Here is a 25,012-nt window from a genome sequence, read left to right as displayed (position 1 = left end):
AGGAATTTTAAAAGGTTAAAATTAACATTAATGCATAAGCTAATAACCCCAAAGAAATAATAATTATTTACCACTGATTTGGCATTTAAGTCTTTTAAACAATCTGTTACAGTATATGAATAATCCACTGTTCATTTGATGTGCATTCGATGAGCAATTGTTAATTATTTGATTAACAGCAGTAAAAAGGCATGATTTTAAGTTGTTTTATTTTTTTTTTCTTTATTTTCCTATCAAAATGACTGGTGTACAGTGCTACCTGTTTTATCCTGAATTACCAAGTAACTGAAGGTGCATACTTTCTACCAGTGGAGAATAAAACCAGTTCTGACAGCAGCTCATCCCTGAAGACCACTGTGGTCAGAGAGCTGAAAAGTGTTGTGCCACATGAGATGGATGCTTTCTTCTCACTCTCTGTCTGCCTTTGTCTCCCTCCTTCTTTAACCTTCTGCTCTCTTAATTGCAATATGACTTGTAGACCCAACCACTTGGTCATTCATTTACATTGAAAATTCTGAGTTCGTTTGCTTGACAGTGAAGGGTCCCTAGCAACTCTAAACAAGACTTTGAAGACATTAAGGATGCACATTCACACATTAGGTCCACCCTTCAATCATATCCAAGAAAATCCTCCTCGCACTTTGGATGTGTTTGGGTTTCATTATAACAGGTATAAGCGATCTAAGCAGCCTGAAAACCTGAAAGCCAACCGGCCGTTGAAAAAGGGACACGAGTAATACTCCAGAGGAGTACATGATAAAAAAGGCTTTATCAGAGTGTGGTACAGTATAGACCCACTGACTGTTCTTTAAGTGGTACTCTGTGTCCTTCCAACCTAATCTGTTTCTGTTTCTGTCAGAGGGGAAGTTTGCGGAGGTGTTCTGATCCTCCCTCACAGTGGCCTTGGTTTGTCTATCACATCTGCTCTGCAAGTGTGCATAAAAAAAACACGAGACGGGAATGTTTTACGAATTTGTCAGTCTTTCTGATACACTCTGTCCGTATCAGCTCTGTTTCTCTTAAGTTTTTTACAAAGTTGATAAGTGAGAGAAAGAAGACAGCTGCAGGTCACCTCACAGAGAAGTGTAACAGAAAAGCTGATGTCAGACACAGAGAATCCTGCTTTGGGGCAGACAGTGGGAGAAAGCAGTGTGTATACAGCCTTAAGGAGACGTCACACTAACAACTCTGATGATCAAGAGCTAGAACTAAAATTAGTCAGAAGTACTGCCTCAGAAGTTGACAGCAGGAAGCAGTGTTAGCTCTCCAGATTATCATTGTCTTCTTCTCTGAACTAATTTCATATGCAACAATAATAATAAAAAATTTAAAAAAAATCACTAAATAAAAAAATACACAGTTGAGAATGCAGTTTGCAAAGTGGCAGCACATATATGATTGTACCACATACTATACAACAGGTCTATGTTCACATCCTACACATAATAAACATTAAAAGTCCCCCTCACATACATTGCATTTCTGAAAATGACGCACAGTTGTCGTGCAGCCTGCACCTTGACACAGTACTCTGGTTTAACCCCGCACACAAAAACCCACAAAAACTGCAAAAGAAACTTTGTTACAGCAAAATGTTGTTTTTTTTATCTATTCTTAAAACAAACCTTAACGTTACAAGCAAAATTACTTATTTACGGCCAAAATTAGATATCTACAACAGGCTTACAATAGTATTAAAAGGACAAAAGAGAGTTTTGTATTCTTATTTGTTGTGATGTTTGTTCAGCACACAGCTTCCACCTACAGTGACAATGTGTTAAATGTTTTTATCCAACAAGTGTAAAACTATAAAAAAAAGGTTGGTAGATGAATTGCGCTCTGAATGTAGAGTTTGTGGTCGTCTTTCTCGGACTTTAAGTAAGATGAGACTGTGCTGTTGTCAAAGAGGGGATTGTGTGTGTGTGTGTAGAAAGTTTGTCATGCTTGGTATATAAGAGCAGGTCTACTATAGGGTCACTGTGTGTTCAACAGACTATTAAAGAGGCTATAGGATGTAAAGTCAGCAGGAGTCTTGAGGGAGAGGCTATCTTTGTTACGCTTAGTAAGTAAAGTAAGTTCTACTAACATAGAGCTGTTTTTCCTGAACTAAAAATACCACATCGATAGAAAAAAAAAAAAATCACCTAATTTAATTGGTTTCTAATACTGTGATGATGCCCCTGAAAGTAAATACGGACTCAACACGTAACTTAATAGATTTTGGGATATAAAATAATATATCAGCTTATTATTATCAATACACCACACTACTCTATTGCCTGTCACACACACATACTAATTTCACACACTTTGTTATCTAGTTCTCTAGTCTCACACACACACACGCACGCACACACAAACAGACTTGCTGTGTCAGCTACGGGGCACACTCAAGGTCACCCCGAAATCTGATCTGCATCCCCCACACATTCCACAGGCTGATCCTCAACCTAGACACACACATGCACACACATAGACTGAGAATCAGTGTATTACACACTGACACAATATTACACACACACACGCGCACACACACACACACACACACACACACACACACGCGCACACACACACACACACACACACAAACACACACACACACACACACACACACACACACACACACACACACACACACACACACACACACACACACACACACACACACACACTTGAAGCATTTAGAACTTACATTTAGAAAATTACTCCAACTGGAGAACTTTCAGTTTTCACAGCTCATCACCATCAGTGGTACTGCAGCCTTGGGCACGTCAGCACTTGCTTCAGCTTTTCCAAATGTATCTACATTAGTGACGACACTTCATCTGCTGATTTTTATGACTGTGCTTTGTCATCTCTTTTCTTTTCTTAGGGCTGTGGCTGAACACCATCAGTCTGGTTCGGGAAACTTCCTCCCTCCTTGCTTCCAGGGTAAGCTTTTTCCATTGTCACAGATGTAGCCTGACTGTGGACTCTGTCAATTCTATTATGATAATAATGACAAATGGGAACTAAACTGGCATGAAATTCCTAGACCAGATCCGCATGTTTATCCAAAAACTCTTATTCTATTATTTAGTATTTTTTAATGCTGCTTATTCTCATATCTTTTTCCTTTGTTTTCCTATTTGCAGATCCTCATTCCATGTCTGACTACTCCAGATTTGTTCCATGCACTAGAGACAGAGGTGTGTCATGTCACCCTTACACGCAGTTGAAGTTGTACTTGACTGGAGAGATGCAGGCAATCAATAAGAATATTGTTATAATAACAGGTTTTATTTTTCCATCAGGAGATAACTGAAAATCAATGCAAGATAGAATTACTTAATTTACCAATAATGGGATTAGAGAGAAATGTTGACAGGAGAATTACATTTCTATGAAACTGGGGGAAAAAACATGGTTTAAAAAGTTCCAATTAACACTGTTGTTGCACAAGACCCGACTTCACAGCACTAATCATTTAATCATTTAATCTGTGCGCCGAGACCTTCACACAGACTGTTCATCACGGGCAAAGAGGAGGGCATGAGAGGAAAGGGAGGTAAGTTGCTCCAGGTGGCCATGATAAATCACCTCCTCAAAGGAGGCATCTTCCCCAGTGTCTCCAGAGTGCACCCTGACCTCGAGGGGGTCACAACCAACCTGCAAAGGGGCCATACATCCTCCTCCACCCTACCACCCCGCCCTCATCCCTCTTAACCCCCTACAGGCTTCAAAGGCCTCTGCCACACAAGCCACTCACACATGTGCACATATTTTACATGCACACACACAAGAGCATGTCTGAGGACCACATTCCTCGGTCTCTCTTCCATCTCCGCTGCTACACCCACATCAGGTCATCGGTTTCCACCATGCAGCTTCCAGCAACCTGTTCCGCGTTTACCGGCCGTGACCAGACCGCCTTTGTGGAGGAGTGAGATGGTCACTTCATAGCTCCACATTGTTCTCCAAATCCCCAATCAGAAAAACTAGTTCTCCTGTCAAACTGGTTGCAAAGAGGAAACTTTACACATGGGTGTGAATACAGCAGAGAGCTGTTATATCCACAGCAAAACACTCAAACACGGACAGACGCATACACAGACAGATAGCGACAACCTGACATTTGCTATATATCGATACACGCCGAGAACAGGGAGACACAGACACAGACTTCTTTCATTGAGGAAAAAAGGTATTGTGATCAGAGATTTATTAAACATACTGTCCTGACAAATCAAGGAAAACCTTGCTTGCAAATGTTCTTGAATACGAAAGGGTAAGAAAAGCAGTGATTGTGGAGGATAATTCTCTGAACCATTATGGGAAACATACATTGAAAACACACATTATTTTCTTGCATTATTTTCTTGCAGCGTGCATTTTTTCAGAGCAATTAATACCTATGAGTACACGAAAATCAGCCCTGTGTAAAAGTGTGTTTCTGCCGTGTAAACAGTACATCCACATTATGCTTAATAAAATACAACACACATGCTGAGTGTTATACCATGCAGCAGCCATAGAGAGAGCATGCAGAGCTGGAAAATTTTCTGTACCTTTAATTTTTGCAGACACACAGGCACATAACTCACACACACAGACACACAGAAAAGGTGTAGAAATTGGAATGTTATGAAACCAAGGCTTTGTATTTACCATAGTGTGAGTGTGTGCATATGTTTGCCTACCATTCCAACAAAATATCTCAATCCCATCTTCCTACTCCTCTGAACTTCGAGATATTTTTTTTTAACATTGTCTACCAACAATGCCCATCAATGCATCCCACTGCTTGCCCATCTATCCACGTGGTCTGGACTTACTGGAAAAAGCCACAAGCCACTGAGTAATGCTGGGCTCCATTACAGACATTTTGAGAGACTATAGCCACAGCGCCACCACAATATGTCACTTTACGCTACGGTATTATCTCTGCCAAAAAAGTGGGTAGGAGCTTCTGTTTTTACCCAAGGTTATTTCAGGTCTCTGTGAAACTTATAACCAGATATGCTTAACTTTAAAGAATCGCTTGCACTTGCCCCAAGGCTTAAGTTGTGAAAGAAAAAGTTCATCGTTTTGGAATATATGCTTATTCATTTTCTTGCAAATGGTTAGATGAGAAGATCAATACCATTCTCATATCTGTACAGTAAATATGAGCAGCAGCCAGCTAACTTCAACAACGAAAACAACGGAAACCGCCTACCACCAGCTTTTAAATTCACGAATTAACACATTAGGTGCTGGAAGGCAGATTTTGAACAGAAGCAGTCTGGCTCTTTCCAGTCTTTATGCTAAGCAAAGTAAGCTGGCTGTTGGTTGTAGCTTCATATGTACTGAACAAACACAAGGTTGATATCAATCTTCTCATCTACAGTAACTCTCAGCAAGGAAGCGAATAAGCACATAAATGTTGAACTGTCACTATTGATAATCTTGGATTTCCAGCACTACATGTTGAAGCAGGATTTTTTTAAGTTCAGGAGCTTCCAGATCTCACAAGGAAGATATACCCATGTAGTGCACATGAGCAACGATTACACCGACACACATAAACACACACACAGAGTCTATGCTCCCATGCCTGACTGCTGGAGCGGCACATCTGCCTGGGGATCATATTCTGTGTGGGGGAACGGTATCCACATCCTGACAGGAAGCAGCGCACAGAAGGCTGGAGGAGCCTGGTCCTGTTGAGGACCAACTGCTGCTGTTTTGTGCTGCTGGACCGCTACACCACACTAGACTCTGACTTTGTTCCAAAACACTCAGCTCCACAGACGTCTTCCAAAGAGCATTTAGTATAGTCAGTGCCACAGAAAACTTTGTGTATATCTTTGCAAATGCAAATGAAAAGGAAATGTTTCACATATATAGTTACATAGATTCCATACACTTGGAATCATACATTTCAGTCTGACTTTTTTTGTCAGTGTTAGTCACATTAATAACTATGAGGACCCCCAAAAGGCCTCAACTCGTTTTAAAGCCATGAAGGCTGAACAATTTGAAGCTCTTCTTAAACTAGAATTACATTCCCATAATTCTAATATACAAGTTCTCAATGAAATCACACACTTTGTATTTAAAGTACAAATATAACAACCTTTACAGAACATCCATATTATCCTGTTTTTGCCTTCTCCTAAATTAACACTATAAAGTACTGCAATTAGAAGTAGTCGGTTTCTAACAAACTTCACTAAATAACTTAACGGTCCTTACTGTAACTGAAGTGGAGCTACAGGAAAGAAATGGCTGTTGATGAAGACAAAACTAATACCCCCTCTGAATGCTCCGACAGAAACACACTGACATTTTCAGGTATTTGAAGATTGCTTTGAATGAAAACACCCCACACTATACTTGGAAACTGGCCCCTTAGAGAGTCCTGTTGGTTAAGCATGCATGTTCAGAAGACCAGAGGGTGTCTTTAGGTGTGTAAAGTGAATTTGTTGTTGGTCTTTGAATTTTTCAGAAGATTGAACATCAATATTTTATACAGCTCATATCAGTTTGTGATTAATCGTGTTTCTTGGCCGGTGTGACATCTCACCTTCTCACATAATCTAGGTTTTGTTCAAGTCATGAGCCACTGTGGATGAGTGTTTCTCCTTGACTGGTAACAGTTATGGCACAGAAACATCAAAACGAAACCCAAATGTTGATGAAGGAAATGAGCCAAAACTAATATATTTTTAAAAAATGTATCCACTATACCAGGTGTGATTGTCATTAACGCACTGAATTTGTTGTGTTTCCACTGAGTTGCCATTTGAAGAATAGGGATAGGGTTAATCTATTCTCTGTGAACCTCCCCAGGCTATAGAAACAGGTGGCAAATTGACTGTGCTACTTAGATTTATGGGCAACCTCCCACATGTTTTACTCATTTAGGTGACCTTTAAAAGATCAGATCACAGAGAAAACAGAAAAAGCAACTGGTAGTTGAAGGATTGATGAAAGATGGTGGATAGAAGGAGTGAAACTGAGGTTCAACAATGCAGAAAAAGCTTTAGTATGAAATCTTTCCAAGAGGGCTCACAGCTTCATTTCACCTCCCATCTGCATTGACAGGAACGAGCAGAAACTTTGCCTCTTGTCAGTTTATGGTCAGAATGTTGGAAGAATGAGAATCAGTGCAACTCCACACAGATGATTCTGTCTGAATTTCACTCCATCCACATCCCTTATACCTGTGCCGCTACTGGCCCTCAAACCCACTGGAGTACTACTGGATGAGAAATTAAACGCCTAGCTCAGTCTGCACAGATAAGAGTAAAGGAAATTCTCTGAAGAAACATTCATCAGCAGCTGAGGTATTTCATGACCAACTGTGAAAGTGACAGCTAGCTCTGAACCACTCAGTCCGTAAGGGATGTTACAGCTGGTCTTTATTTTTGACACAGTTTCAGTGAAGAATTTTTCCGTACCAGGATTCAAATCAAAATCAATTTGTATTTCGGTGATAAGTTAATTATATTTAACTGGCTTTTTCATAATCACATCACCTTTTTATTCGGCCTGATGTTGAATTGGAGATGAGACGTTTTTACATTTTTACTGTATGAGAGGGAAAAAACACACTAACACAAGGACAAATCTACATCAAATGAGCACTACAAACATATATGTGGCATACATGTATACACTATGTATCATACGCTATGAGTACATTCTAATAAAAGAATACCAAGAAGAGGCCATGGCAGCATTAGGAGAGCATAAATAGGTTGCTAAATTAAAGAACTGACACACCATCAATCATTTAAAAGGAAATCCAGTCACAGCTAAGAGTCATATGCTGAAATTTTCCAGACCATCTCTTAATGGCAATATTTATAAACACACACAGACACTGTATGCGAATGTTTGTGTGCCCCCAGATGCTGGTTTTACAGCTTGACACCAAACTGGTTTCTTAATAAGTGCTTGACAACTGAGCATTTCTGCTCAGGTCCCTCCTGTTCACATAAACCATTCAAAGTAGGGCTGCAATGACTGATTATTTTCCTTACTGATTAATCCGTGATTCACTTTTTCATTATTTGTTTGGTCCATAAAATGTCAAAATTGTGAAAAATGTCAAAGACAATTTCCTATAGCCCCAGGTGACATCTTCAAATAGCTTTTTCCGTCCAATCAACAGTCCAGTACCCAAAGACATTCTGTCTGGCATCACATAAGACAAAGAAATGACTTAACACTGTTGTGAAAATAGTTGCAGATACATTTTCTGTCAAGAGCCACACTGAGAATTTTTGAGCTCATAAAAGCAAAGAATGAATGTGTGACTGGTCAACTTGAAGAAATAGTTGGTATTTTTATATATGTACATAAAAAAACGGAAATGCCCGGGTCATAGTTATACCAGTACTCCTACGGACCAACTATTTCTTAACTTTTTCTGATCAGAAAGAGAACAAATGCACTAGTGTCATCCTCTTGAGGCTGGGGGTTTGTTGACCCTCCCCGCCTGTCACAACCTTACGGGGCACCGTGACACTGTTGGCATTCATCGTAAAAGACAACTGGCTGTCCATCTTCAAACAATTCAAAACATGAACCAAGGGGCTGGGGGAGTTGGGGAGGGAGAGGACGGGGCAGATAAATGCACACCCGTTCGCATGGTAGCCCCTGTGGAGATCATAATAGCTTTTGCTCATTATAAATACCACAGGGTAAAAAATAGACAGATAACCCCACAGCTAGCACGATCAACCTGTCATCTTATAATACTAACAATAAAATGTGTGAAAACATGTTTCTGACTTCAGAAAACTAAAATGCATTTACCAGTTTCCAAACCCATCTTTCAATTTGCTGCTTGCAGATTTATACTACACAGCTTGGCCAATAAGGGGGAAGCTAAAATCCATCACAAGAAGGCCTCAGCCTCATCAGCCTCATGGTCACTTGAAACATAAAGGCAGCAGGACAGTGGAAGCATCAAAATACACAGTACTCACCATCAGACCCACGGCTTAGTGATGCCAGTCCAGTCACCAGGAGAATAGCCTGGCAGGCCCACTCCTGAGGCAACCACACCACCACCATCACGCCAGCACCAACCCGCCTCCTTCAAATCCCTGAGGTGCTGCCACAACCAACACGCCCGTGCAAAGTGGCAGAGGTGTGAGACTGCGTTTTTATATCCTTTCCGTGAAAGAGCGCAAGTCCGCTTTCTGTACAAGTGTCTCTCTGTGAGTGACTGCCCCTCTGCACCCTCAGGAACTTCACACAGCACACAGCCACCCTGCAGCCTCCAGCACTACTGCACACTGACAGCCTGGGAGAGAAAGACATAGAGAGAGAGGAAGGGGGCAGAAAAGAGGGGGGAGGAGGGTGTTACTTAGTTGCTCTCTCACTGTGCTATTTGTCAAGCCCTTTCTATGACCAGATCACTACAGAGGGAACAGCTGAGTATATCTGAATCCACACACGGCCTTTCTCTCTTTCACACACAAACATTACAGATTCTCACATCACTCATACACAGATAGGAGAGCAGACTAGAAGGGTGCAACAGCGGGTGAACCGGGGCCACGGATGTGAGCAGGGGTTGAATGAGGTGCGAAAGGCAGCAGTAAAAGCATTAAGGACTATTGCCGCATGCACACAAACGCACAGCATGCCAAGAGGGACACAGAAACTAAAGTAAGAACTAAAGAGAGTAAACTTACATATACTAAGCATCTGGTATCAAATTCTGCAAGGCAGAGCAAGTCCTAGCTCAGAATTGTTTGATGCACTGAGGCAAGAACCTAGGACAAAACATTTATGTTTGGCATGAGAGGGTCAGTGCCGGTTATCCATCCTGGCTCAGCAACACTGAGTTTCATGTGTGTCCAACACTGCTCAGCTTTGGTGCGAAAAGCTGTGCACAAGAAACTAGCTGCTATATCATAATCTCCATTATGTTCCTCTCAATTGCATGAAGTTTAAAAATGAATTTAGAAAATAAGGTTTTGCATTAAATTTACCAGTTATTATTATAGTTGTAGTTATAGTTATTAGTATAAGTTACTGTATGCTAGATATTACTAGTTACCCCAGCGGAAAAAACTATAAGTGTCAAGGTTCAACAGTACAACTCCACATTTAGAGGGATAAAGTCTACATACTTGAATCCACAGGAAGGATGAAAATAAGGCTGAGACCAACAACCACCCTCCTTAAAACTACAATAGGTCAAAAAGACTAAAAAAAAAAAAGTCTGTCTGTCCCACAGTCCAAACCCCAAATAGGGACACAATCCACAATGAACACAGAAAAAGCAACCAAATTCTCTTCAACCCTGTCTTGACGTAACGTGTATGGAACTAAAGCTGCATACGCAGGTGTTATGTGAATGGCAAATATGGGACATTAATCTGAAACCAAGAGTCTGGTATTAAAATTCAGACATAGGCTGAATCTCGTTCAATTCCTCATGAGAGGCAGTGTGTGAAAGGGGTGAAAACACAAGCGCTTGTAGAGCTACAACAGGGATCAGGCCATCACACGTCAGGTGATTAGAGGTGATTAGAGCTCACACCTCCAGGCACCACCACAACTTTGCAACTTCACACTAATCCAACACACACAGACACACATGCCAAGATGCAATATCACAGAAAAAAAAAAAAAAACAACAACAATAGGGACACATTCCAATGGTGAAAGATTTATGTGGGTTACAAGTTAAGAGGATTAACTGAGCTATTAGGTAGATTACATCAAGTCTACTACAGCACCTACACAAATCATAAAGATCTCAGAGGTGGCTGAATTTCCACAATCACAAATGTAAGATCCTTGCAAGAGAGAGAAACTGTTTCCTTGAAGAAAAAAGATTCAACCATTCCAAATGGTTTAAGGGAAGGAAAGAAAAGCATATGAGCCCCAGTGGTGTTAAAGCAGGGATGGAGGAGGGCAAAACAACAACAACAGCCAAATGGGCTTCTCCACCCCACACCTGTCCCCTCTTAAAGTCTGACTGGGTCGGACCAGCAGCTCCCAGAAGCCACTTCTCCCCTACAGTGCTCCACTAGCCCTATAGCTGTCACTCCTGATTTGTGCAGCGCTGTGTATTACATGTGATAAGTCAGCCTGTTCTGGAGCACAAATGCATGGGGAGCAATGTGAATGGGTCAGTGCACCTCACACACCCGTCTGCGCTCCATCAAACACCCAGCGTGGAGCCTCCCTGTATTCTCAGACAGCCTACTCAGCCCACAGGGATGGGGGGTCCAGGGGAGCGAGCAGCTCTGTAGGTGGGGGTCACTCCACAACATAAAGGGGTTGAAAGTGGGGCAGACTGGTTGGAAGACATGCTTTCAATGAAATTAACTGTTCACTTCCTTTTCCTTTTTCTTCTCTTCCCTCTCTTAGTTAGAATTTAAAATTCAGAACCTATCTGTCATCACACACATCACTACAGGACAATTAATGCTGCCAGAGAAATTGCTCTGTCAGAATCTCGACCATTTTGTAAAACCCCAATGTTTGTTGAAACTGGACTAAGAACTAGTCATATCAGACATGCAAGCATCAGAGAGTGCACGATTCAAAACCAGCGTTAAAGAGGAAGTACACCAATTATATACATTAAGGTGTAGTTACTCATCATGAGGAGTACTCCTTAACTTGTGAAAATAGAGGTTAAATTTTTCTCCGTGGCTCTGGAAGGAGCTTTCTTAAGTTTGAAGAAAATAACCCTGATGTCAGCTTGAACCTTGATATCTCAGCTTCAATTTTTACCTTTTTTTTTCTTTTCTTTTTTCTTTTTTTTTTTTTTAAATTTGACTCCTACAAGTCTCCCAGCTTTGTAAAAAGTTTAAAACTAATATTCTGTAATTATTACAGACATCAAGAAAATGATTCTTTGCTATATGAAAGATGGCTAGCCAACTTTTTCCAGCAAAGCCCCAAGGAAAGGTGCTAAGCACTAAGGCAATTTAGGTGCAATTGAAGGTCACATTTTGCACACTGGTCCAAAATGACTTTTAATGCACAATAATTACCACAAAAATGGCTGTATCATTATGAAATATTTTTCTCCCCATGTCTCCCCAGCACTGACCACTGAAATGACTCTTTGTATTGTCAAAATTCAGACCATTAGGTCCAATAAAAATGAAAAGGTCCCAAAGGGCCGTATTGTGCAAATTGTTTTCATGCTGTTCATTTGAATTTAGCAGGAAGTCACCCGGCTCAACTACAGAGGGACGTGAATGAGAATGCTCTATTGGCCAAAAAAATACAAAGGAAGCCTGAGGAAGACAGACAAGTGCCCAGTGAGAAACTTATTAGAATGACTGGAAGGGCCATCTTGGAACATGGCATCCACTTTTCTTAATACATTCATGTTTTCACCTCTCTAACTTTCTTCACAGGACTGAAAAGCTGCTCCTCAGCCAACCTGACCGCATATCAACCATTCTCTTACTATTTACACTATAATATGTGATCAAAGATCCTTTCTTGACAATACTCTACAATGTTAACAAAAAACAAAAAAAATGTGGATGCTCAGGTTCAAACTCGAGGTTGTTCCAGCGAAATCCCAGAGAGTCATATACAGTATACTAGCTGCAGATACAAAATAAGCACAAGGACTCAACATTACTCAGCTTTTTTTACTTTTGAGAAAAAGCAGGTAGATGGCTATAAAATCCTCCTTTCTATGCAGAGAAAGTTGAAATGATATACAGTTTGTGAAACATTTGGAGTGCTGTATTTGCAGATCACAGAAACTGTCCTGAAAGGACTGGGGCATTTGTAAATGTGTGCAGACCCTCCTCTAAGGAGCCCTGCACTGCAGACACCATGAACATTAGAAAGAATGTACAGTATATTGCCTCTCCTCTTTAATTAAAATGTGTAAAATACATTTTACTCCACACAACGATCAGCAATGACTGCACAATGTACATGTGCACAATGTACGCAAACCAGGTACCTCTCCACGCGTCACAGTGACACATGTAATGGTGAACCTTCTGCTGGTACATTATGTACATTTCATTTTCATCCATGGTGCTCCACTTCTGGTTCTGACCTCTTGGCACAGTGGGTGTTACGTTGTGATTTGAGAGAGACTCGAGGGCGGTGTAGGGAGTTGTTTAGCTGCGAGATTATTTTCAATTTGTTTTGGAGACTCTGTATCTGCCATTCTGCCCTCCAGCAGTCAGAGATGAATTAGTGCAGCTTAATTGTTTGTAATAATCTGCCTTCATTTCATAAGGCAAACATTTTCTTATGAAATAGAGACGTTCCATTAATACTAGCAATAGTGTAACAATGCACCATGAAAATGAGCCACGTTTTTTATTTCAGAAGAGGAGTTTAAGGAGTAAATACACCTTTCATCACACAGCAAGAGCAGTGGGATGGATGACTGTGAAAAATCACCGCTAACCTGTGAAACAAAAAGCCATGGCAGAACACAGATGATGAAATTACTGCAGGCTGAGATGGAATGCGTATCGTGACCGATGTTCCAGCCGGGTCCAAGCTGACCCTCAGCTCTGTGAAATTGGGAGGATTTTCAGCAGATCTGTGTTAAAACTGCTGTCATAGAATACTGGAAAGCAGTTTATTACCGTGGCAACACAGCTGTCTCGCCCAAACGGTCCAACTGGGGTGGAAGAGTCAAGAGAGAGTGATACCGTCTCCATCTTCCAGCTAAACAAAGATTTACTTTCTCTCTTCATTGAGTTATAAGAAACTTTTACATACTAAATTTTGTACCATGGAGCACAACTAGCGCTGCAACTTTTATTTACTTTCATTATGAGTTTGTCAGATTAATGGATTAATCATTTAGTTTTACAAGATGTCAGAATATAAATGCCCATCCCAATTTCCAAAAGCCTGAGATGACATCTTCAGATTGTTTGTTTTTGTGGAACCCCAAAAATGTTAAATTTACAGACATATAAAGGGAAAAACTGCAATTTACATTTGACAAAAAGCTTATAATTATGTAGTGGTTAATTTTTTTAAATTATAGGGACATAAGGGAAAAGGAGTAAAAAGGAGCATAGTCAAAAGTTAAGCATGAAACTTACTTACAGGAGAGTACGTATCCATCTAAATCTATACACCCATGTTCACACGAGACTTCAGACGATATCTATATCCACCAACGGTATATATAATGACCATATATCGTGAGATCCCTGAAGATCCCCAGCAGGGTCTCAGCCCTCATGGAAAAGAAAGACGCTGTTGAATATTCAGGATTCACACAATAGTAGGGCCAAATCGCTATGCTGAGATTGACGCTTTGAAGTTCCAAAGAATGCTTAGGGGGAAGAAAAACGTCATTCATACGGAGTGAAAAGGCTGTCACAGCAAGATTCTCCCTCCTTCCCCTCCCTGTGTCTGTCATGCTGTCTCGTTCTCTCACTCAGTCTGTCTCACTGTCTTTTCCTTTCATGATGTGATGACGTAGTGAGATATTGAAAAGCACTGAAACATGGCCAACAACATGAAACACCTGGAAAAATGCAGGAAAACAAGGAATACTATCAGTTTTGGAGAATTATGCTATGGTTGAACTAAAAAACTCAGAGGGGTTTAAACTCTTTTTAAGTTTCAAGGGGCAAATGAAATGCTCTTTTAAGAATATTTAACGTGTCAGTGTTTTATTCAGAATCTGACCTGTCTGATGGCAGAATAAATGCTTGTAAACTCATAACTGAGTTAGAGGCAATGAGGCAAGAAAATGATGTATACACACACTTCAGACATGCATAAGGATGCACAGTGTGAAGGTACTACTTAAATTTATGGCAACCTTTCAGGTCATAAATGTCAAAACTTTTGACATATTCAAACGTTTCGTGTAACACTACTTCTAGCCAGTTAAGTTTCTTTATAACTAAACCAAACCAGAGATGGCATCTAAAGCAGTAACTTGACACACTGTATTTTAATTATGGCATATGAATTTTCACACCTACAGTCAGTGGATATGATATGCATAAAATCTCCAATCATAATATATTTCACTCTATATCATAATATCAATATTATAAAATACTGTCATGCAAATGCCATTAAATGACAACCGTTAAATGAAAGAATTATGTCTCTTTTTGGTTAATGCAGGGAATTAAGTACCTCACAATCAAGGCAATTCACCACATTGATGCAAACATCCTGTAAATGCAATAATAGCTTAAAGTAGTCCGGCTCACTGATTTGCAGGATGGCCCACAATCTGATATTAAACGGGACACACTATATCTCAGGATAAACAGTGTAACAAATCTCTCTAAGATGACAAATATCTATCCTCTCAGAAATCATCCTCCACTGGGTCCCTATTCTACAACGGATTCAATTAAAACTTCACTTGCAAAGCCCATCATAACCCGCCAGTTAGGTAGGAGGCCCTCTGTCCTGTCAAACCAGGGCCAAGCACTGAACCTGATGTGACAGGACCCTGTCCACTGATTCCCCCCCTACCTATTTCTCCTTACCTAATTTTAGTCAGAGGCAGGTCAGGGAATTGGCCATTTATGGCAAATGCTCATGCAGATGGAAAAGGCTCTGCTCTTTGAGGGAGCTCTCAAAGAATCAAACAAGAGGCCTGCTAGAAGAATGAATCCCCCCTCAACAAATTTAATACATGGACATCAAATCTTAGTTATATCAAAAATTCCAAAAATATAGCGCACAAAGTAGAGGTTTGGGTGGTGGAGGGGGCTGCAGCAGCAGAGCGTATAAGCTGAGTAATAGAACTGTCAGGTTATTATGGCCGCGCTGTACACCTCCATGAATATGATGTGGACGTTACTAGTCAGCTGTTAGCCACACAGCAAGTGAATAATCCAGTAATTGTGAAGCATGAAGTAGTACAGCTTATGCTTGTGCCCTATACACACAAACACAAACATAAAAGCAAACACACGCACACAAACACACACCCCCGGCCACATATACAGTGTATTCAGACCCCTTCTCTTTCACATTTTGTTATGTTGCAGCCTTATGTTAAAATCGTTTACATTAATTTTTTCCTTCATCAATCTACACTCAATATCCCAGAAGGACAAAGGGAAAACAGTATTTCAAAATTTTTTGCAAATCTATTAAAAAGGAAAAACTGAAATATTACATTAACATAAGCATTCAGACCCTTTATGCATTACTTAGTTGAAGCACCTTTGACAGTGATTACAAGCTCGAGTCTTCTTGGGAATATGCAAGTTTTGCACACCCGGATTTGGGGATTTTCTGCCATTTTTCTGTGCAGATCCTCTCATGCTCCATCAGGTTGGATGGGGACGTCGGTAGCCATGTTCAGGTCTCTTGGTTGGGTTCGAGTCAGTGCTCTGGCTGGGCCATTCGAGGACATTCACAGAGTTGTCCCTAAGCCACTCCTCGTTGTCTGGGCTTTGTGCTTAAGGTCATTGTCCTGTTTTAGGGTGAACATTTGGCCCAGTCAGGGTCCTGAGTGCTCTGGACCAGGGCACTCAGAAGAGTCCTGGTTGTTCCAAACATCTTCCATTAAAGAATGGAGGCCAGAGTGCTCTTGGGAACCTTCACTGGAGCAGATTTTTTTTGTTGTAGCCTTACCCAGATCTGTGCCCTGAAACAATCCTGTCTCTGAGCTCTGCACCCAGTTCCTTCAACCTCATGGGTTGTTTTTTGCTCTAATATGCATTGTCAGCTGTGAGACTTTATATAGACACGTGTGTGCTTTTCCAAATCTTGTGCAATCTATTGAACTGACCAAAGGTGGACTCCAATCAAGGTGTAGAAACTTCTCAAAGATGACCGAGTGAAATGGGAGGCACCTGAGCTAAATTTCATGGGTCATAGTAAAGGTTCTGAATACTTATGTCAATGTGATATTTCAGTTTTTCCATTTTAATAAATATGCAAAAATTACTAAAAATCTGTTTTTGCGTTGTCATTATGGGGTACTGATTGCAGATTGATGAGGAAAAAAATGAATTTAAGGATTTTTGCATAAAGCTGCAACATAACAAAATGTGAAAACATACACTTCCACCATATCTAACCAGCTAAATGAATACAACCTGAAGTTTTAGCTACCTTGAGGGGACTGCTAAACTTTCTGGGCAAGACAGTATGTCATAGGTTTACTACAGTCCACAGTATATGTGGTAATACTGTAAGTTGGCAATCTTTGCCTTCATAAATTGGTGTGGCTCATACTAATAACTCACTCACAACACTACTTGCTACTTACTTGCTCACGTCAACATCTCCAACCATTATGGTTATTTTTCAGACGTAATTCAGACAGACTCATTGCCTTGCAAATCCCTGAGACAACATGGTTTTTGACTAATTATACAGTGGTTACGTAGACTGTTTTGAAAGAGACATACAGTCTGCTTCTCAGTTGTTTTCTTGTTTTTTTTTATAATGCAATATACTAGTTCTAACAGTTGTGAAAATGAAATGTTACAGAACATGCCTCTACAAACATACATTTCTTACATCAACCTATTCTGTTGTTACAGGTTCAGTGAATAAACTTATAATTATTTTTTCATTCTGTCCTGTATTGAAAAGCGACAGCTGTGGTACATCACAACAGAAAGTACGAAAAAAATTTAGGTTAGCTGCAAAGAACTTGATCAGATTTCCTCACAAAATATCTACTTTTCTTTTTAATCACAGATGTAGCTTCTTCCTTATCACATCACTTGGTGGGACAAAATGTTGTAAGCTCTTTATATTTGACTAACAACGCTGAGGCTGACTGAAAGTCTGGGTTTACACCAATGCACTAGGCCCTGTCTGTGGACCAACTGGTGACTGCACCTAAAGCACACCTGTGGCTCAGATTTCACCCATTGGCAAAGTGGTTACAAAACAACCTCACAACCTTACAGATGTAAAGTAGTGTCTGGCTCTGAAAGTGCTGTTAAGAAAGTGCTCTGTGATTTTCCATGGCTGGGTCTACAACATGGACTGTCCAAGAAACAGTGGAATGAAATCCTTCCCCTCTCCTGCTCTTTCTCCCGCTCTCTCTCCCACACTCTCTGTCTCTTTAGCACTGAAGGTCACTGGGCAAGGTTTTGCTCAAACTCTACTGAGTAAGCCTCCTTGTTTTTGTCAGCAGGACTGGCTGCCAGTGAGCCATACTTCAGTTAATTCCCTTACAGCTCTGTTCATTTTCTGGCCACTTGATCACCCTACTCTGGCCTCTTACATAATAGTATGTACTTAGATTGTAGCCATGCACCAACCAAAGGCAACATTTAGTTGAAATAACACCGGGCAGCAGTGTGTAAACCTTTAATTAATCATTCTGAGCTGTTAGGGATGACAAAACATTTTGGAGGAGAAAAGACATGTAAGCAACGTTTAACAGATTTGACATAACATAGGCTAATATACATTGCGTTGGACTACAATGCAATGTATGCATAATGACAACTTTTCCAGTCATCATTGCATTGATTTACATTTAGAGAAAGTAGGCCACAGAAAATCCATTTAGACGCACGCAAAGTGCTTAATCACGAAGGAAAAAGTTTGACGATAAAACAATCAAAAGTAATGTTTAAACAAGTTGTCGTCTGAGTTTTCAACTAGCCAAAGCAACTTGGTGAATCAGAATATTCTGCTAAATAAGGATTACAGATATTCATTTCTTAGGAAGAGGAAAAAAACAAAAAGGGGCTCCCAATTCAAAGTGAAAAATTGGAGGAGATTTTCTTAACATGGCCTTTGTGCAGCAGGAATTGGGAAACCAAGGCTCTTCTTGCCAAGTCAACCAGGAGCATTTAATGAAGGGATTGTTGCTGAGTGTCTGCTGGGCTGCGTCGGGTGGACGCTGCAAACCAAAGGGTCTAATTAAGGGGTTCCTCTGACAGTCAGACAAAGCAGACAGCAGGGGTCAAGACGCTGGCCCACAAACTGGCTGTGACCCTCACACCTGCCTGGTTGCATTATACTGCATCATGTCTGCGCACAGTTGACATGCTCACACTGGCACATCATTATTGAACTAGTACCTTACCACACACGCTGACACAGAAATAGGGAAAGAGAACCAAAGAGAGATGTGGACCTATAGACACGTGATCACACCAGGATGTGAGGTGATACCTATTTGAATAAATGCAGCAAGGGAAATGTAATTTATGGTCATGTGTCCGTGCAGAGTGGTATCATATCTTTAAATCTGTGTGAACGCACACACACACAGAAAAAAAATAGATGAATCTGATGCACGACAATAGTGTAAATGACCAGTAGACTACCTATTCATGGTAAAAGTGGTATGAATTTCATCTTTTTCCAAAGCATATGCATGGAGAGAGATGTTTTTAATGGTGTTACACAGAAAACCTTGACATTAACCATAATAACTGAAGCCCGGCAGGCTGAAAAGGGGCCCCATATGTGAGTGTGTCAAAAGTTCATGCCCTCCTTCCACTGTTCACACTGCAAAAACAAAAAGATCGCAGTGTGAGCTATAGTCCCGCCACTAACAAGACTGATTGCTACAGAGTGGCTCCACCTGTCTCTTGTTCCAATTAGTCCTGCTAGCCACTGAAGTACTAAACAACCAGCAGAGAGGGATTGCAATAGTATAAAAGAAATGGAAAAATGCAAGAAAAGCATCGAATGTCTGTGTTTGTGGATTTGTGTAGAGGAGCAGAGACAACGGTTTGACTTTTAAGTTTCAGTTTAAAAGACAGCAGATTTTTAGAAAAATGGACAAAGCATTATGTAGGTTTAGACCTTTCAGACGGACATGAAGCAAGTCACCCAGAGCACTTGCTTCGTCCAAGGTTCACAGGAAGCTGTAATTATGGGAAAATGGTGGTGTATTTACCATATCGCATGCTCTTTAACAAGCACTAATTGTGTGTGTGCACTGAGCGCATGTAGGAATGTCGTACCAAAGCTGCAGGAAATGTTTAATGAAGAGTGCAGCTTGAGTGACATGGTTTGTGTCAAATCTGTCAAAAACAATATAAACTGGGAAGTGTGAGAATGAGGTGACTAGGACACACAAGAAACGAATGAGGCTGTAGCCACAAAACATATAGATTGGTCATTAAATGGTCAACTTTATCATTCTTGTCTTTGTGACAACAGTTATAAAAAGATTTGAAAAGAAAAGTCAAATCTAGATGTAGACTCTTTGTAAGTTATTCGATGGTTTACCACTTTTAAGTAAAAAAACACATTTTTTAAGAGCTGTAAACTAATTTTCACTAAAATGTCATATTTTGTATGTAGTAAAAGTTCCACTTCCTGCTGCAAGATGCCACTGTTCACTGCAATTTACAGTAAACAGGCATATCTTGTGGTTCTGCACGGGCAGAACGTAATACTCACGGTAAAGTGAACATAAGAGAAAATGAGCAAAAAATATACTAAAGCTGCTGATTATATAGAAGAATACCAAGACTTCCTCCAAGTAAATATAACAAGAATTGTATTTTTCACGTGGATGTTTGCATTCTTCACATAACCTACAAATTTCTGTTTTGTCCTCACTTCCTTTGCACTTAAATTACTGAGCAACCACACAATAGAAAGGCTTGGGGGATCCCTGCACATGTGGAGACACCAAATTCCAAGTCCAACTGATAAGTCCCAGCATCAGCAATCTGGTTGTGAACAAGGGCAACCAGGTGAAGATCCAAAAATCAGTCATCTACTTAACCAACTGCAATGTTCTCCTTCAATGCAAATGACTACTGGTTAAGAGTAAATTACAAAAAATTTTTTTTCAAGATCACATTAAGAAAAAGTCAAAAATTCTAAAGCCTTTGTTGGAGTGTTTTGGGATTAAATACTGTCATCGAATGTTGTTTCCACTACCTCCACTATCTGGAAGTTTTATCTTTCCAATGTCACAAATGTAAGGTGTGTTTAAAACTCACACTCATACTTATTAACTCAAATCCACAGATAAAACAAGCTGCTCAAGAAAAAATCAGGGCAATTGGTTCAATGTACGGACAGCATATCTGGCGAAATAAAAAGCCTGTATGTTATTCATTACAGCCCTTTGCACACTGGATCCTTTTCACCATGCTCCCTATCCCTGGCTGCAGTAATGCATGAAGGAATGGATACAACCCAAGCCTTGGAACAGCCATTGGACTCCATTTATGCACCTCTGTATGGACTTGTTGACACAGACAGGTGGGGGTTAAATGGCAAATTATATAGATGCCCCCAGAAAAAATCTGTTCATTAAAATAGACACTCCTAGCCATTGTGATTAATGGTGTTTGGATAAATTTAGTTTTGCTGCTTTATAATTTAGAGGGAATCAATAGAAGGGGCCGTTCCACTGCCTCCGGTCAAACTACCTGCTCTGTGCTCTTGCAAGAGCAGGAGGGAGGGAGTCTTCTGTGCATATTTTCCGTGGGCACCCACACCCCTCCCTTGGCTGTAGTGCTGAAAGCTCTTTTGTGTGTTTGTGAGTGGTGTGAAAGCTACAGTGATACAGCATAGGCCTCGGTTCCTTGACCGCGTGGTCACTTGTAACATTGTAAAGGAAAAATTTTCCTTAACTTGGTAGCTGCTCAGTCCCTCTGAAGGAGGATTTCAGAAAGAGAAGCGATCACAAACAACTTATGAAGCTAAAAAATAGTTTTTAATTCCAAAAATACGCCAACATTAACCTGCACGTGATGATACAGATCAGCCTCAGTTAAAGTGAAGATGCACTGAGAGGCTAAGCACTCTAGCTGCAATTGAAGACAATGGAACAGAGAGAGAGATGAAAAGATACAATTACCATAATTACCCCCTTAGCACATGGCTGCCATTAAATTAAGTAAATGCCTAAATGAGTAAATGAAATGAGGTGTTGGTTTTCTGGACAGACCCTGACATACAATAGATGTAATGTGTGAATCTCACAGCTGTTGATACTTAATGTCCTATTTCCATGCTGGAGCAAATCAAGCACAGTGACCTTTTGCTGCAGTGGATTTTTTTTCCGTCTGTGACACAGCGAGAAGCACACTTGAGTGTTACACTGATATTTTAGCATACCGAAATATGCTTGAACCTATGCTTACACAAGCAAGGACATATTTAATTATTTTGTGCTATTTTCATGGGTCTACGTTTGCTTTTTTTTATATGAAACTTAAACACGACATACACCTCCAATTTTTATTTTATTTTTTGTTTTTTGCACTGAGCTACATTAATAGTTGATTCTTTTCCGTCAGACAAAACTGCTTGTAAAATGTGTGAGATGTTTCCCTTTTAGCTGATCAAATCCCCACAGCAGCAAAAACAATATGTTCATTTCTTTTGCAGATGTGTAGCACATTTTCAAAGAGCTGCAAAATTGCAAAATGACTTCTTCTAAGGTGAATACATTGATTTAATCTTGCACAATCAGTTCAACAAGAAAATATTCTTGAATTTCTATAATTCACATACACATCAAGAGAATTAGACATAACACAGATTAAATGTTTCAAAGTGTAAATCGTGATTAGTGCATGAACATGGACTGTTACACAACATCTTGAATATGCACTGGACGAGGTTCACACATTTTCAATCTTCATCTTATATCTTTCATCATAAAATGCCACAGCCTTAACCACTATGTGCTGCAATCATAGCTGTTAGCGGATTAGTGGGGCGAAGTAAATTTCTGTGATTTTTTTTTGAGTCAAGTTCAATTCTGGTGAGCTTCACCCACAAATCTGTCCCGTTGAACAATAGAAAGCCATCCTGACAGTGCTCACCTCTGAGACAATGAAAAGCCCAAGAGTCAAAAATGGAGGAAGCTATCCCCTTTAACCTTCCTGTGTCAAATCAAAAAAGAGTCGGTTTGCAGATTGCTATGAAACATAAGTCAAACGGCACAATACAGGGACAACAGAAAGAGGTTCAAACAGCTATTGTGACTGACTAGTGCTAGCATGTCCCGGTTGCCTTGCTTTTTCGCAGTTAGCTCACCAGCTACAGTAGTTCATCAACTAGCCCTGCAAGTAGTAACTATGTCACCAAGCGTCTAGAACCACTTAGTGAGGACAGATATATTTTGCTGTGCCACTTTTTGGCCAGGCCCTAAAGGTGGAAGTTGTCAGGAGAGTGAAGTCCATTAAGCACAGTTGGAATAAGCGAAAACACTTGCATGATTAGACCACGGGTGTGTAGAAACTTTAACATTGCAGAGAGGAACATGATGGGGTATGACAGAATCATGGTTCCACTTGATTCTAGCTAGCCAGCTAATTTTTATATATAGCTATAGTTTTGATAAGGGCTGTATATGAAATAAATGTGACATTAGCAAACAACATTTGTCAAAATAAACCCTTCATGTAACCACTGTTGGTAGTTTAGACAGCACAATGGAAAGATAAGTATTGCCAGACATAGCTAATTGAATAGAACCTTTGAAAAAAAAACTTCGGTGATTAACAGGGTAGGCCTATGTTATGCGTTCTGTAGCATAGTTCTTGTATTGTATTCAATAACTGCTGCAAAACAAGTTTCCTTTGAAGTGACAAGGAAGTGCTGGATTAGTGAAGTGAAAGAAACCAAATACAACCAACAAATTATTAAATGAAACATTTCTATTGTATGCCAAATGAATAAAATATAGATTAAATATGTATTTCACCAACGTTGTGGACAGGAATCAGGCAGGAGTTAAATAGAATCATTACTGTTACTGAGCATAAAGAGACAGACACCCTGCTGAATGCACCAAATCTCACAAATTCACACCATCGCAGGCCATGTTTCATCTCCATCCACATCCTCTTCTTCATGACCTTATATCCCGTACTGCTAAGCCGCTCTGTCTCTCAATCCAGCTAATGATAAACACAAACTGTTTCTGTTGTTCCTGTCAACAAAAATACACACAGACTCACAGACACATCCATGACAACAAACTAAGCTTCTGCTTTTAAAGGATTTCCGCAAACGGAAAGGTCAACAGAGTGAATCCTGTTCAGGAGAGATGGATATGCAGATGACAACAGAGATATCTACTGTGCTTAACAACCCACATTCAGCTGTTACTCTGCTTATCTTAGAGAGAAACACTGTTGATGATATTCACCATAAACAGGGACTAAATTCTTTCTGTTGAGTTGTTCAGTAGTTCATAAGCTTAGATAGGCAAGAACAGATGTGGATGTTTGAATGTTCTGCATTGTGACTTACATGAATGAAGGAATACCATCTAACCAGAAAACTCTAATCATCATATAGTTGAGAAGGTGTTACATTAATCCAAGTGTAGTTCCAACAGATTTTATTTCTTAAGCAAATATTGTACTGTTACTGTTACAACTGCAGTCATTTTAATGGCTTCAATAAACTTTAATGCAAAAGAAACTACAGCTGATTCCATTTGACTGCTGTTGTGTTTTTTGAAGCATTAATGTGAAGTTCAGACGTGTCATTGTTATATACAGAGCAAAAATAAACATTAGTCTGCCTATACAGCGCAACCGTGCAATTCAGTTATACAGGACACGGATGCTCATACAAGTCAGTGATCAAAAGTCAAGTCTGAAGTCATTCAAGGTCAAGTGAAGGTCAAGTCTGAGCTGTAATTCAAGTGCATGATCAAATCCCCACCCCATGCACTTAGTCTGCAAGCTCAGAAATTAGAGAATGACTCCATGAGGTAGTCCATCAATAAAACAATCAACAACCATTTTCATTTATGTCTTTTCGTACAGTAATCCCACTTGTTGCCTCACCTCCTTAAACTCAAGAGGTTGACCATGTTAATCCCTCAGCTTTAACAAAAGCAGATGAGACTTCCCTGGTTTTCTCCAGAAAGGTTGGAGTGAGCGTTAAACCATCTGCTCCCATGGCTGATGGGAAACACAGAGGCCTTGCAGTCTTGGCAGGGAAACCCTGTCTCTGGTTGGCTGGCTGACCTGGAGCTCATTTGACAACCAGACACCGTTTCCCTTAATTAGGAGAAACAGTCCAACACTTTGGGTTAAGCCTCGACAGAAACATTTAATTCAGTGGGAAAAGCGAGTTCGTTTACAATTCTCTGCTTCTCTGTCTATAG

The 25,012-nt window shown here is 40.2% G+C and overlaps 1 protein-coding gene across 2 annotated transcripts in view; it reads right to left on the bottom strand.

The window, feature by feature from the left end:
- The window catches only part of bmpr1bb (bone morphogenetic protein receptor, type IBb), a 54,964-nt gene that overhangs the window by 8,285 nt on the left and 21,667 nt on the right, over positions 1–25,012 (bottom strand). The window contains exon 4 of one of the 2 annotated variants that reach the window (XM_040157530.1): positions 8,961–9,280. The exons of the other annotated variant lie outside the window; for it this stretch is intronic. Coding sequence (XP_040013464.1) covers positions 8,961–9,048 — 88 coding nt within the window. The 5' untranslated portion in view covers positions 9,049–9,280. The remainder of the gene's footprint in view (positions 1–8,960; positions 9,281–25,012) is intronic. 2 annotated transcript variants of the gene reach the window in all.

Source organism: Xiphias gladius, chromosome 20, assembly GCF_016859285.1.
Source record: "Xiphias gladius isolate SHS-SW01 ecotype Sanya breed wild chromosome 20, ASM1685928v1, whole genome shotgun sequence".
NCBI lineage: Eukaryota > Metazoa > Chordata > Actinopteri > Istiophoriformes > Xiphiidae > Xiphias > Xiphias gladius.
Note: the sequence above shows the minus strand (reverse complement) of the source record. Positions and strands in the feature narration are given on the sequence as shown.